Source organism: Talaromyces marneffei, chromosome 1 (assembly GCF_009556855.1).
Source record: "Talaromyces marneffei chromosome 1, complete sequence".
In the NCBI taxonomy this organism is placed as follows: Eukaryota; Fungi; Ascomycota; class Eurotiomycetes; order Eurotiales; family Trichocomaceae; genus Talaromyces; species Talaromyces marneffei.
In genome coordinates, this window is record NC_072348.1 from 5,001,367 (window position 1) to 5,014,826 (window position 13,460).

The 13,460-nt window shown below is 46.0% G+C and overlaps 7 protein-coding genes across 7 annotated transcripts; 6 read left to right on the forward strand and 1 right to left on the reverse strand.

The window, feature by feature from the left end:
- Window positions 1-1,449: 1,449 nt before the first annotated feature.
- On the forward strand, window positions 1,450-1,915 carry EYB26_001835 (uncharacterized protein; the record flags this gene model as incomplete). The annotated part of the gene is made up of 3 exons (XM_054261143.1): window positions 1,450-1,456; window positions 1,606-1,640; window positions 1,721-1,915. The coding sequence occupies 3 exons, from the start codon at window positions 1,450-1,452 to the stop codon at window positions 1,913-1,915; spliced, it is 237 nt and encodes a 78-aa protein (XP_054117118.1).
- A 1,186-nt stretch (window positions 1,916-3,101) lies between these two features.
- Window positions 3,102-4,897, forward strand: EYB26_001836 (uncharacterized protein; the record flags this gene model as incomplete). The annotated part of the gene is made up of 5 exons (XM_054261144.1): window positions 3,102-3,146; window positions 3,206-3,253; window positions 3,311-4,346; window positions 4,402-4,678; window positions 4,738-4,897. 5 exons carry the CDS (start codon window positions 3,102-3,104, stop codon window positions 4,895-4,897), a joined length of 1,566 nt encoding a protein of 521 aa, XP_054117119.1.
- Window positions 4,898-6,235: 1,338 nt separating this feature from the next.
- EYB26_001837 (uncharacterized protein) lies at window positions 6,236-7,099 on the forward strand (the record flags this gene model as incomplete). The annotated part of the gene is made up of 2 exons (XM_054261145.1): window positions 6,236-6,540; window positions 6,610-7,099. 2 exons carry the CDS (start codon window positions 6,236-6,238, stop codon window positions 7,097-7,099), a joined length of 795 nt encoding a protein of 264 aa, XP_054117120.1.
- A 225-nt stretch (window positions 7,100-7,324) lies between these two features.
- On the reverse strand, window positions 7,325-8,893 carry EYB26_001838 (uncharacterized protein; the record flags this gene model as incomplete). Its single annotated transcript, XM_054261146.1, has 1 exon — window positions 7,325-8,893. The coding sequence occupies one exon, from the start codon at window positions 8,891-8,893 to the stop codon at window positions 7,325-7,327; it is 1,569 nt and encodes a 522-aa protein (XP_054117121.1).
- Window positions 8,894-9,984: 1,091 nt separating this feature from the next.
- On the forward strand, window positions 9,985-10,505 carry EYB26_001839 (uncharacterized protein; the record flags this gene model as incomplete). The annotated part of the gene is made up of 3 exons (XM_054261147.1): window positions 9,985-10,230; window positions 10,312-10,366; window positions 10,438-10,505. 3 exons carry the CDS (start codon window positions 9,985-9,987, stop codon window positions 10,503-10,505), a joined length of 369 nt encoding a protein of 122 aa, XP_054117122.1.
- A 257-nt stretch (window positions 10,506-10,762) lies between these two features.
- Window positions 10,763-12,132, forward strand: EYB26_001840 (uncharacterized protein; the record flags this gene model as incomplete). The annotated part of the gene is made up of 9 exons (XM_054261148.1): window positions 10,763-10,859; window positions 10,937-11,024; window positions 11,088-11,159; window positions 11,209-11,242; window positions 11,320-11,530; window positions 11,597-11,688; window positions 11,766-11,900; window positions 11,969-11,995; window positions 12,049-12,132. 9 exons carry the CDS (start codon window positions 10,763-10,765, stop codon window positions 12,130-12,132), a joined length of 840 nt encoding a protein of 279 aa, XP_054117123.1.
- A 213-nt stretch (window positions 12,133-12,345) lies between these two features.
- Window positions 12,346-13,139, forward strand: EYB26_001841 (uncharacterized protein; the record flags this gene model as incomplete). Its single annotated transcript, XM_054261149.1, has 3 exons — window positions 12,346-12,535; window positions 12,592-13,047; window positions 13,099-13,139. The coding sequence occupies 3 exons, from the start codon at window positions 12,346-12,348 to the stop codon at window positions 13,137-13,139; spliced, it is 687 nt and encodes a 228-aa protein (XP_054117124.1).
- Window positions 13,140-13,460: the final 321 nt, after the last annotated feature.

Below are 13,460 nucleotides of genomic sequence, written 5' to 3' on the forward strand. Positions count from 1 at the left end.
AAAATATATTGAATGACATCACCAATTGACTGGTATAACTAGTTAAGTGGTAACCACTAATAATAGTTAACTAATTCCACTTCAGATGCCGAGTGAGCATCAGCTTACCTCGCCTTGCAAAGTCGAATCAGTCTGCCACGTACTGCGTGGCTATGCTTGTCTTTCGTCGTCCAATTCGACACCAACAAGATGCCGGAGAACGCAAGAATCGTTCTGCCTGGCCCCCGCTATCTTGAGACAGACTCATAATCTCAGATGCGAAAGGCTAAGTTAGATGGATGGTTAGTTAGCTAAGTTAGTTAATCAATAACTTAACTTATGCCTGTACAGGGTACACCGTCGAGTACACAGTACGATCTCTGAGTGGAACCCGCCCCCTGGAAAAGTTAGCCCAGGCCCCAGCATAGCCTAAAACCTATTCAATAGTAAATACTAAATACCCAAGGGCTAACTAACAACCTAACCACCCCCTGACTGGACGGCACAACGCCCGATACATTTTTGGCTATTTAAGGTACCATCACCCGCTTGTTAAGAATTTGCCGGAGTATACTCCGTTTGTTAGCTAGTTATACACTCCGTAGTAAGACAATACGTACGTGCATTATTGAGGCTTGACCTTGCGATATTGCAGAGTACTCCGTACTTCAAGGGGAAACCTAACTACTATGGAGTAGTCACCGATCCGTCTATTAACTAGTTAACCGGTTTACACGGCTGATTGTCGCATGGATGGGGGTTATTATCCCACAGATCCAAGACACAACTACGCCCTTCAATAAGTTACAGCTTCAGTGACTACATTCCACCTGCCACCATGTAATCGCGGTGATCGGCAGGGTAATCAGATGAATAAATCCGTAGTCTGGACCCATCTGCATGTGTCAATGAGCCAGGCGCGGTTCATAAGTTAACATACGACCAGTATAGTATTACTTACTTGCTACGTACTTCACTAACGATGCATCACCAACCTACTTTCTGAGTCAAGAAATAAAATCCCGATACCAGCTGGTTAACCACCCGCCTTAGTTCATCGTGTTAATGAATGGTCAGCAGATCCTCCACCTTCCTTTATTGTCTTGATTGTGACGATGATAATGCAATATCGCCTCCGAGGCTGGGGGAGGTGGAACAAGGAACGGGAACGAGAACAAGGAATAAGACTGAACCCGGGCTACTCGTCTCATTTTATTTTGTCTGCGTGACGACTAAACTTTGTCGGTATGGGTACGTACCAGGATTGCAGTGGAGGCTCGCGAGTCGGATCTCATGCATGACTCTTGTTATTGGGTGCTCACTAGTAGTGGCACTACTCGGCAGGCGCTCTTCATGATGTGACGAGAACAAACGTAAAAGAAAACGTAATCTCGGTCACCTGCAGAGAAAGAAAAGAAAGGAGAGAAAAAGGAAGCGAAACAATAATCACCACAACTACCGGACGTCGTAATGAGGGGTCAGTGCTGGAGTACTGGAAATCTCATAGAGGGGCAATCTATTTCTGTCGTGCATGCTCCTTGATTGGCTTCTAGCCAGCTGGGCTAATTGTCTAGATTCTCGATACGTTGTTGTCTAAGTTTAGCTATCACATTTCACATCCGATAGTCCAGAAGCGACCTCGTCGACACGACGATTACGAGGTACGAACTGGTGCATGTTAAAGAACCGATTGCATAAATAGTCCAGTCACGCATACGATCAAGGCTAACCAACCCTTTAGGAGAACTGCAACTTGACAGCAGCCACTTTTGTGTCCGCTTGCATAAGTCCCAATGCCCCCGGTTTGAATATGCGCTGGCTGGTTTGCTGCTTCTGTTTCTTGCTTGTGATGCCAGCGGGTAACGTTCTTGGTAAATACTACGGAGTAAACGAGGCATCACTCAAGAATCAGTGGACGCCACATGAAATCAAATGAAGAAGGAGCACCGTTTTTGTTCACGGAGTATTTCTATGCCTGTTGTACCAGGTTATTAGTTAATACTGTACTCTGTCCATGCGTCCATTCCCAGCCTCCTCCGACCCGCTCAGCCCACTGGAGTGCAACGACGACGCACATCGTCAGCGAGGATTACCTGCAGCCTCACGACTAAGAAAGAAAGGAGGGCAGAAACTAATTAAATATCAATGCATGTCATTTGATGCAGACAAAGGTCATCAATGACGGATATGTAGATTATGCAATCTCAGCCTGTCCCGTCGGCTTATCGAATTAGGAAGGCAGTTTCCTCATTTGGTAATTCTCTGGTGGACGACGACTTATCAAACAGATCAGACCAGATAATGCCTTCTTACGAGGCGTGAGAGGGGTTTTCGACAAGATATGAAGTAAGTAAAGTCGCTATCACGGGAATCGTACCGTTTTTGTCGTGTTGTGTATATACCTCGCCTCTCAGCCTATGATTTATGCATATGCAACTCACACCCCCCAATTAGTCAGATACTCTGATGCCCTCTTATAACAGTATAATGATAACGTAGTTTAGAGTAAACAAGTCAGTCGTTATATGTCTTGGAAGAGGGATCTCGTTTTACCAGTCTCCTGCCGTGCTTTCGAGTATTGGAAGTGACAGATATTTAGCCCTTCCTCTGACTACTGTGTAGCGCGGGTTGATGGATATGGCTATGTCCAATTTTTGCCAGTTTGGTAAATACCAGGTCATTGGTTAGAACCGAGTATAACATCAGTGTTCTACGTGGATTGATAAACACATCGCAGGTTCGTCGAAGATATATATGTCCATGCGGATATATATATTCGACCTTGATCATATCCATAATTTCGTCAACTGATACATAGGGCTATGTACCACACCCAATACCACACACTTGCTCATACCCACCGATCGTAAAATAGAGAATAAATAGCCAGAGTATGCCATTTACAATATCTAACATTTCCAATGAGGTTGAAAAGAGTCATTTCCCAAAAATGTCCCATCCACTTATCGACACGTGATACAGCCCGTGGCTGACATCATCGCATCGTTTTCAACCCCCGTACAACACAACATTCTGGGACACAGCGATGGGTTGAGATAAAAGAATCAAATAAATCCGAAAGTCTTGGGAGCAGAAGCAACATATAGAGCTCAGAGCTCACAATGGTCGAACCAGAAGTCAACCCGCAGATAGCCATTGGAGATTTTGTGTGTTTGACCCTTCCCCCGCAATCGCGGGCTGCGACACTGACGGACCTTGAAAATAGAGACAGGGAGAAACAAGCAGCGAGTCAGATGCCCATAACCACATAGAGGTGACTCTCGACCTTCACGTATCATTGGGGTATCCATAGCAGAGCTGACTTTTCTAGATCGTCTTCCGGCCTGATACTGTACACCGTCGCAAATCATCCCTCGTCGCAACCGACGACCCAAGGAATCGCCGCAGTGGATCGGACGCCCATGACAAAAACACAGCTTGTTTCGTGCACTCCTTGCTTAGCGGAGACTGGGCCGTACCATACGAGTACCAAGAAGACGACAAAGCCGTCGCCGACGAGAACATTAACAGGAAGCCAATCGAGATAGAACCTGGGAGCAATGACAACGAATCAAGGGAATATGATCGAGTGGGCGTCGTCGATTATGCGAGCCGTCTGCCGGACCAGAGTGCGCCTACGGTGGTGCATTCGCGACACTTGACAAAGGGGCAATTATCGGATATGGCGTGGAATGTGCGCAAATTATCCAAACGCTTGGGCAGTGTCAAACTCAAACTTAAAGTCAAGGCGGTTGTTGTGGTGACAAAAGCGTGTGATGAATCATTGATCAAATTGACAAGAGATCTCACGAAATGGCTGTTGTCGAAGGACAGAGATACACTATATACCGTCTACGTCCAGGAGTCTTTCCAGAACCACCCAAACTTTGATGGTGCGCGTCTGGTTGATGAAGTTGACGAGCCCTCGGCGCGTGATCGCTTGAGGTATTGGAACGGCCACATTGCGACGGATCATCCTCAGACATTCGATTTTGTCATTACGCTTGGAGGAGACGGAACAGTCTTGTATACAAGCTGGTTATTCCAGCGTATAGTACCGCCCGTGTTATCGTTTTCTCTTGGATCGCTCGGATTCCTTACCAAGTTTGATTTTTCGAATTATCAAGACACGATCACAAAGTCCTTCCGGGATGGGGTTGCCATTAGTTTGAGATTGAGGTTTGAGTGTACAGTGATGCGGAGCAATCCTCGACGACTCCCGGCTGTTGACGAGGAGGGGAATATCGTTAAGAAGGATCTCGTTGATGAATTGGTCGGTGAAGAGATTGGTGATACATTGACGCATGTACCGGACAAAGAATTCCAAATTTTGAATGATATTGTGGTTGACAGGGGACCTAATCCAAGTATGTCTTTTTCATTCTTCTCTCTTCATACTAGAGGGTATCTAACTCAATACAGCAATGTCCACGATTGAATTATTCGGAGATGACGAACACTTCACAACTGTTTTGGCAGACGGCGTGTGTGTATCCACGCCAACAGGGTCAACTGCCTACAATCTTGCGGCTGGTGGAGCTCTTTCGCATCCTGAGAATCCTGTCATTTTGGTTACAGCCATCTGTGCGCATACACTATCATTCCGACCCATCATTCTACCAGACACCATCGTCCTGAGAATGGGTGTACCATACGACGCTCGTACAACTTCATGGGCCAGTTTTGATGGACGAGAGAGGTATGGGTTTTACCATCCAGTCTCATACTAGCCATACTTTACTGATGCACATAATATAGAATCGAGTTACACCCCGGTGACTACGTAACGGTGTCGGCTTCGCGTTACCCATTTGCCAATGTGATGCCTGCCGGACGGCGCAGTGAGGATTGGGTGCAGAGTATATCCAAGACCCTGAATTGGAATTCCAGACAGCGTCAAAAAACATTCACAAAATAGATCATGTATCAACAAGCCATAGAATTGAGGCTATTTTCTCGCCAGAGGAGAAAGAGCGTTACTGCACAATTTCGGGAGTTATTCTTTGCATTTGAGCTTGGCCGGTTGTAAATAGGTCTGACTTGATAATGGATATGCTTGAAAATGTATTCGATATCCCAATTGAAGATAATACCACTCACTTTTGACAAAATATCTGGAATGTTCTGTGGTGGAGAACACAGACAAGAAAAGAAATATACTGCCATCAATATTGGCCAAGGCGGTGAGTCACAGACAGAGCTATAAAATGCGTCTTTCTGCCGCACTCAAATTTTTTTCTCTTCCTCCCATCACTTACTCAACAACCAGAAAATTAATTTTTTCAACACCACTTCATACAATTTTATGTAATTGTATCGTGGTCGATTAGCTTCCTGACGTTCGACTCATTTACTGCAACTAACCAGGTATGTTCAACGCTGCTTTCCTTTTCTATCACCAGAAAACCCTCGTCATGTCAACATGACAAACCCTCTTTCATGATGAAAACATGTTCCACATTCGCAGTTTCCACGCTAGCCGTCGCCGTGAACCCAATTCCATAGACGTGCTCTGTGCGTATTACTTCCTTGGATGTCTGATTCCTATTTATATGTCATTTATATCTTGATCTCATACTGTGTGTCGAGATAGAAGCTAACAATGCTTTGAAGATACAGGGAATTTTATTATAATAGCATCTACGTCCGTCTCGTGATTTGGATTCCAGTGTGGCTCGGATGGTTATATTGCTACGTGCTCAGTGCTAGATTTGAGTCTGGTCAAGACCAGTTAGGATACCGTTCAGTTTCTGCAATGAAAAATGACTTTGCGATATAATCTTGATTCTGCCATGCGGCTGTAACAATCGTAGTACATTCTTCGTAGTATGACCGTCATTTTAAGATAAAAATTTCAAAGAAAGCGTTATGTTATCAACTATCATCGCATTTTCCTCAAATTGAAGCAATCTCTGAGGGTGTGGGTCGCTTGCTCCACCGTGAATGCAGCGTCCACTAAGAGTCAACTAAGTTACAAGCAGCTGCCATACTACGTACTTGCTGTCCCGCGACATTTGACAACTCTCCCACACGACATCGCACCCTGGAATGCTTTCATACGAGTTTGAGAATTACCGCATCAATATATGAATTGATAATCACGTCCTCATTCCTCCAGTTGTCGTCGCAGTTTATTGCCGAGGAGAACGGCTACTGCCTGATTGCCGCTTTTCGAGATAGACCAAGGAGCTCATTCCTCCAATAACGACCACAGTACATATATCGAGTCGATTCCCAAGGGGAAAGAGACGACGACATGGCTGCCCCTCCGAGACGACAATCGACAATGTCGATGAGCAGCACAGTTACAGAGAAAGCATCAACCCAATTTGCAGACGGCCAACAGCAGCAACAACAACATTCAATACGGCAAAGCCAACTCATTCAAACACCAACGAGCGGCGGTCTTCGAGTACCTTCAAACCGCAAAACAATATATGACCGGCATCTCAACAGAAGTCAAAAGGCAGATCTGAGTCGGGCCTCGTTCGCGTTCTTGTTTGCGGAGATGGTGACTTATGCGCAACGGAGGGTTACTGGTATTCAAGATCTTGAGAAACGGTACGTCCCTCCCTTACCTCTGCTCACAAGATTAGGGGAGAATCATATCTGACAAAAAAAAAATCCTAGTCTGAATGAACAAGGCTACCCCCTCGGTCTCCGGCTACTCGACCTTCTCTTCTACCGCTCTATATCAAGCACATCCTCCTCCGCCCTCTCATCATCATCTACATCCTCCTCCCCACCAAACCGTCCACTCCGAATCCTCCCTCTCCTTCATCTCATCCACGGACCGCTCTGGCGCCTCCTTTTCCAACGACCCGCAGATGCCCTTGAACACTCCGTCTCCCCCGAAACACCAAACGAATACATGATCACCGACAACGACCCGCTCGTAAATACATATATCAGCGTCCCCAAGGAAATGAGTATGCTCAACTGCGCTGCTTTTGTAGCCGGGATAATTGAGGGTGTCTGCGATGGATGTGGATTTGAGGCTAAAGTGACGGCGCATAATCAGGGGACAGAGATGTGGCCGGGTAGAACGGTGTTTTTGGTAAGGTTTGGTGAGACGGTGATGGAGAGGGAGAATGTTCTTGAGCGTGCGGGTGTTAAGTAATGAATATCTGATAAGAGTCTGGCATCAAGAAGGCGTAATATTACTGGCGAAAGAGGTTATTCTCAAGCTGTTGCTATACTAGGTATAATAGCCCGTCTATGCATATATCCATACCAATGATCTATAACTACCTATTCATGTTTGATTACATGGAGTTCCATTAACTAGGGCTCAAGGCTATTATCTAATGTACATGTTCAATTATGCAGAGAAAGCCTGGACGCATCAAGGGGACACTCTGCTCTCCGTCCGACGACGTTTGTCTCGATCATCATAAGGCGAATGACTCCTCTTCCGCTGTTCTCTCCTGTCCCGATCATGTCGATCGTCCCTATACCGATCCCTATCCCTACTCCTGTCTCGAGGACGGTCATCACCGTATCTTTTATAATCTCTTCTCCTTGGAGAATGCGAGCGCGAGCGCGACCTGCTAGATCTCCGTCTCGAATGCGACCGATGGCGGCGACGGTCTTCTCTGACGGTGCTGGAATTGGCCCCGGTAGCTGTCGCGTCTCTTCCATGGCCGTCACCGCGACGATCCCTGTCCGGCAAGAATCGTTCATCGGTCACATTTTGCAGAAACTTATCATCATCACGAGGTCGTCGCGGTCGATTATCAAACCCTTCACCCCATCGTCCCGTATCTTCAGACCGTAAGTCCTTATATCTTGTTCGACCTTTTCGTCCCAATTTCGTCATATCGCGGATTTGCATGTATTCTGGTAAAACTTCACGATTCGTTTCATCCGCGAATCGCGCACCCATGATATTCCTCTTATCCAACCCTTCACGCTCAAGATCATCCCGGAAGAAAGCACCCTTGTGAAAGTATCGTTGCATAAACCCAGTCTGACCACGACCGGCTTCTTTTTCTTCTTTCTGTTTTTGTATAAATTCTTGATCTTCACGTTCTCGCTCTTCTGGGGCAAGAGCTCGTCGTCGCTCGATCTCCTCACGTTCCTTTTCGGCTTCTTCGATTGCTTCGCGCTGTCGTTTAATGCGTTTGAGTTCTCTGAGTTTCCAGGCTGCGTATTCTGCTTCGGGATCTAAACCGTCGCGATCATCGAGGGCTTCTTCTTCGGCGGCTACGTTTTCGTCCTCATCCCATGCTTTCTTGCCCGCGAGTCGAGCCATGGCTTCTTTTTCTAGCTGATCACGGACGAGGAAGTCTGCTTTTTCCTGTCGTTGGGCTCGTCGTGCTTCTGCCTCTGCTGCTGTGTCGGCAACACCCGGTGCGGACGCAGCTTGTCCACCGTTTTCTTCATTCGCCTTTCGCTTATCCTTTTTGATAAATGTCGGCCTAAGAAGAACTCTCTTTGGTGCCTCATCTTCTGAGCTTTCTTCTTCAGAGGACTCCTCTTCAGAGGACTCTTCCTCTTCCTCCTCCTCTTCTTCTTCAGATTCCACAGCAGCAGCAGGCGCTTGGCCTGGTACAGTCGGTCTTTGAACTGTACTCGGCTTAGCTACTGCGGCCTCTTCCTCTTCCTCCTCCGTAACAAATCCTTCCTCATCTTCATCTTCCAACGTCACATTCTTGACACCCTTTGTAACCTTGCCAGCCGCAGAGCCTGGGAAAGAAGTTGCCTTTGGAGCCTGTCGTGCTTGTTGTGATTTTCGACGCCGTTCCGCTTCTTCCTGTTTCCGTCTCTCTTCTTCTTGCGCAATTTCTTCCTCGTCTTCTTCCTCTTCTGATGACTGTTCTTCTGGGAGCGCTTTACCAGGACGATACCGTTTGACTGGTTTGAGTGGCTGTGCGGTCATGCCGCGGTGATAGGATGGGAATTGTGGTGGCATGTCGAAGGTTTAAGGGCCGCGACCAGCGCGGGCTATTTCAAAAGCGATGTCGTAGTTTGAATTCTGAAGTGATATAGAGATTGAAACAATATATTTCAGTGTGAAGCAAAGATATCAGAGGCCCTAAGTTGTCATAGTCAATTCGTTGCGCGCATGAGCTATCGGTCTTCTGAAATTCGATGGAGCTTTGGAGTTGAAGCTTGACCTTTTTCGCGCTAATATGGTCTTTCTGCCTCAGGCACGCAAAGGCTCCCCACCTTAAACAACGGGACCGCGCTAAACCTAATACGGATTAATATTAATATCAACTTTATCTGATTTCAAAACCTCATGCTCGTTACAATGTAGAAATCTCTTCTTGGTCCGTTGATGTTCTGATTAACACGTCAAATCAACAATTTATTCCATACCATCCCGGAAGATGGATAACCGCTCGATAGACCAAATGGAGGTTGATGACACCATGAGTGACCGGGTTGAGTAACCTTCAGAATCCCCTACGATACCAGCCAACGGCTGGACTGTTATCTTTGCCTGCTTCATCCAGACGTTTATCGAACTACTGAACTGGCAAGTCGTTCGATACCGTATATGCATAAAACTTCCGGGGGGAACAGCGGCTGTGTCGACTACTTTATGCTGAAAGCCCGGCTGAAGTGATGGATATTAATCTCATTAAGAAAATTTAGCCCTAAAATATACATTTCTACGCGCATTATACAATTGTAATACGAAGTCAAGATACCAACTCTTAAATTTCCTCGACATTCATGTTTGTACCTCAATTCCAACTCCCAATCTAGGGCCCATAAAATCACGTGTTTTCGTGTCTTCAGGAACGCGCCTAGCCCCGCGACTGTCTCTCCACCACTTTGAGCTTTTCTTGACCTCGCATCGTCTCAAACAAACCACAACTTCACAACTTACGTCTCTTCTCTCTGCAAAGCTTGAAAAAGAATCTGAACTTTAACAAACGTCAAAACTACCAACGCCATCGAAACGATCAAGCGCAAAAAGCCTACCTGTCACGAGCCAAAATCCCATCTTGCGACCTACTATTACGAATTACCTGAACGACCAGAACACCAAACATGTCCCTTCAAACCCCACGAATCCTCCCTTCTCACCTCCAAGCCTTCCATCCTTCATCCGGCGGCAACCAGCGCATCAGCACAGTCCGCATCATAGGCACAGTAAGCGCGCTCCACGGCGAAACCGCAGTGATCACATGCGGAAATCACGGTGATGTGACATTACTCCTAAAGCCAGATTCGCATCTTCAGATGGGAAAGTTGGTTGAGGTTGTGGGAAAAGTAACTGAGTTGAGTGGTGGGCAGGTATGTTGATACATCGAATGTCAGGAGAAAACAAAACTGTGGTGATTTCACGGCTGACGGCTTTGACTCTGGTTGATATAGGGTTTGGGGATTAATGTTCTTGCGACTATAGATTGGGACAGTCCTTCGAATTTTGGTGAGTGGTTGTCCGTTTGGGAAGAAGGTGTGCGTTTTGGTTGAATTCCTGCTGATTTGGTGTGACATTAGACTATAAGATCTACGAGCACGTTGTGGATGTTACACATCGATACAAGGAGATTTTCTACGACTCTTAAATAGACAATACAAATGAATGAATGACATAGTTTTCTTGAGTGTTTTGGTAAAGGGGTTGCTTGTAAACATGTTCCTATTTGGCGTATTTGGTTGTATTAATCGGTGTTGTGAAACATCTATGTGGATGCCTGTTATTTTAGGCACCCAGCTGACATAAGGCTCCCCTCATCTATCACCTAACTGGACGCCTTTGTGATACGTCAACATGCCACATTCCTTACTATGCTTTCGAGTTTTAACTTCACATTAATTCTCCATGAACTTTCTACGATCATTCCCAAATCAATTTGCTTCAAGACTGTCCAGCCAGCAAAGACAAATCCGCAAGATGCATATCCAGACCATTCCTATGTGTAAGCAAACATCCGCTGGGACCCGGTTCCGGATAATTGCCGGGATATGTCGAAAGCTCAACTCTGACATGTTGTAGGGACGGGAACGAGCAATAATTATGCTTACCTTGTCACTGATGAGCCTACAAAGCAGTCCGTTATCATTGATCCGGCACATCCTGAGGAGTGCGTTGTATTCACCTGCCACCAATGAAGTCTGGATCATTACTAACCAGGATTTGACTTTAGAGTGACTCCAGTCTTGAAATCCGAAGAGGCAGCTGGGAAGGTCAAGGTGACTTCAATTGTTAATACCCACCAGTATGTACCGATTTATAACTAGCTTGAGCTACGCTAACCATCCGAACAGCCATTGGGACCATGCCGGCGGCAATGATGGAGTTGTAAGACAATATTCACTCCTCATGCATCATGAAGAAAAAGGAAAGGAACATTGACATGCCAACTTGACTCGTTCTAGCTCAAAAGTTTCCCTCACCTCAAAGTCATCGGCGGTGCAAATTGCCAATCAGTCACAAAAACGCCAGCCCACGGCGAAACATGGAAGATTGGTGAGCGCATCAACGTGACAGCGCTGCATACTCCATGCCATACTCAGGATAGTATATGCTATTTCTTGGAAGATGGCAACGAGCGGGCCGTTTTCACTGGTGATACTTTGTTTACTGGAGGTATTTGTCCAAAGTTATGCAGAACAAATTTCAGTGTCATGGATGAGTGTTAATTTATCTGAATAGGATGCGGACGATTCTTCGAAGGTGATGCTGCGCAGATGAACAAGGCTCTTAATGAGACGCTTGCATCTTTGCCGGATGATACCAAAGTCTACGTAAGTCATTTTAAATACCCTCCACTCTCAACAGATTATGGGAAAGAGATGTATATCTAATGATGTTTCGGATTCAGAGCGGCCATGAATATACAAAGTCCAACGTCAAGTTCCTTCTTTCTATATCAAACTCTGATGCCATCAAGAAGCTTCAGGCTTTCGCAGAGAGGAATAAGCAGACGCAGGGCATTCTTACCATTGGGGATGAGAAGGTTGGTCTTTTTTCTCATCGAATCCCTGACTTCGTAACGTCGGATGCTAACTATCTTCTCACTTATAGGCTTACAATGTCTTTATGAGACTCAGCGTAGGTACTATCCTTTAATTCAAGAGATCCAATTGCTAACAGTGTTCATTTAGGATCCTGATGTTCTGAGGGCAACAGGCAAGAAAGACCCTATAGAGGTCATGGCTACTCTGAGAGAGCTCAAGAATGCCATGTAATTGGCCATCATGCTATACTCTATAGAAAGTCTTTTAGCATGAAGCTGAATAAATCATTAAAAGCTTGTTCCGGGACATATATCCCAGAGAACGATCACAGTGACGTCAATGTAGTGACCAGACATGGATAATTCAGGTCACTAATCAACGTAAAACAATTCAACCATCTTTAGACATAACTAGACGCCCAGAAAAGTTCAAGTCATAGTTACAATGGCAAACGAAAGGGCAGCAGGTGACGAACTCACCACCAAAAGTCGCGTGCTCGAGACCGCAGCAGGGATAATCCAGGACTTCCGGCCTGTGAAAAGCATCTGCGCCCATCTCAATGCATTCCACGTATATGCATCCGATCCGACGAGGGCCATTGAAACGAACCATTATTGTTCGCATATCACCGAAGGTTTGATAACCCCCCACCAGAATGATCGACTGATCTGCTCTAAAGGAAAAGGTTAGATATCAGACAATGCCTCCTCTACGACTCTCCCACACCAAACGCCCGCCTCATCGGAATCGAGTACATGATCACCCCAAAGATCTACAATACCCTCCCGCAACCCGAGCGCGAACTATGGCACTCGCACGTCTTTGAAGTGAAAAGCGGTATGCTGATCATGCCCACGCCCAACGGCGTCCCACAATCCGTATGGCAAATGGCCGAAAATTCTGAAATGAAAGATATTATCCCTCTATATGGGAAAGCGTATCATTTGTGGCAGGTGGATAGAGGCGATAACGTGCCGTTGGGGCCGCCGCAGTTGGTAAGCAGTTTTACGAATGATGATATGTTGGAGAAGGTGCATCCGGAGGGGAAGAAAGGGTTGTTGACGGACCGCGATCAAAGGTTTGGAGTGGATTATGAGCAAAAAGAAACGTCGAGGAGGTTGATTGAGGAGCCTGAGATACATCCTGGTAGGTCGTTTCAAACACGAGAGACGCGACCATTGGCTGACATGTAGTGAGACGCCGATGCCATGATGCGCAAGCCTGTTGCCTCGGAATAGTCATCTCCTCAACCGGTTTAATTGGAAACACTTGGATGTGAAAGAAAAATCGATGCATTAAATAGATAAATAGATGTACCCCATCTACTACACCTCGACTTCCCATACTTCATACTTAAATGAATGTAAAAGCCAAGTATCGTTCGTGGGTAATATAAACAACCGAAGTCATTCACAAAGTGCAATCTTGCTTCTCTGTCCACACTTGCTCGTCCTGGTGAAATGGTATTTCGGAAACGGCAAGCTCTAGCAATTTTAGAAGCGGTCTTTTTTGAATATCGTGAAAATGAAGATGTGACTAAAGAAAATGGTGCTTGATAA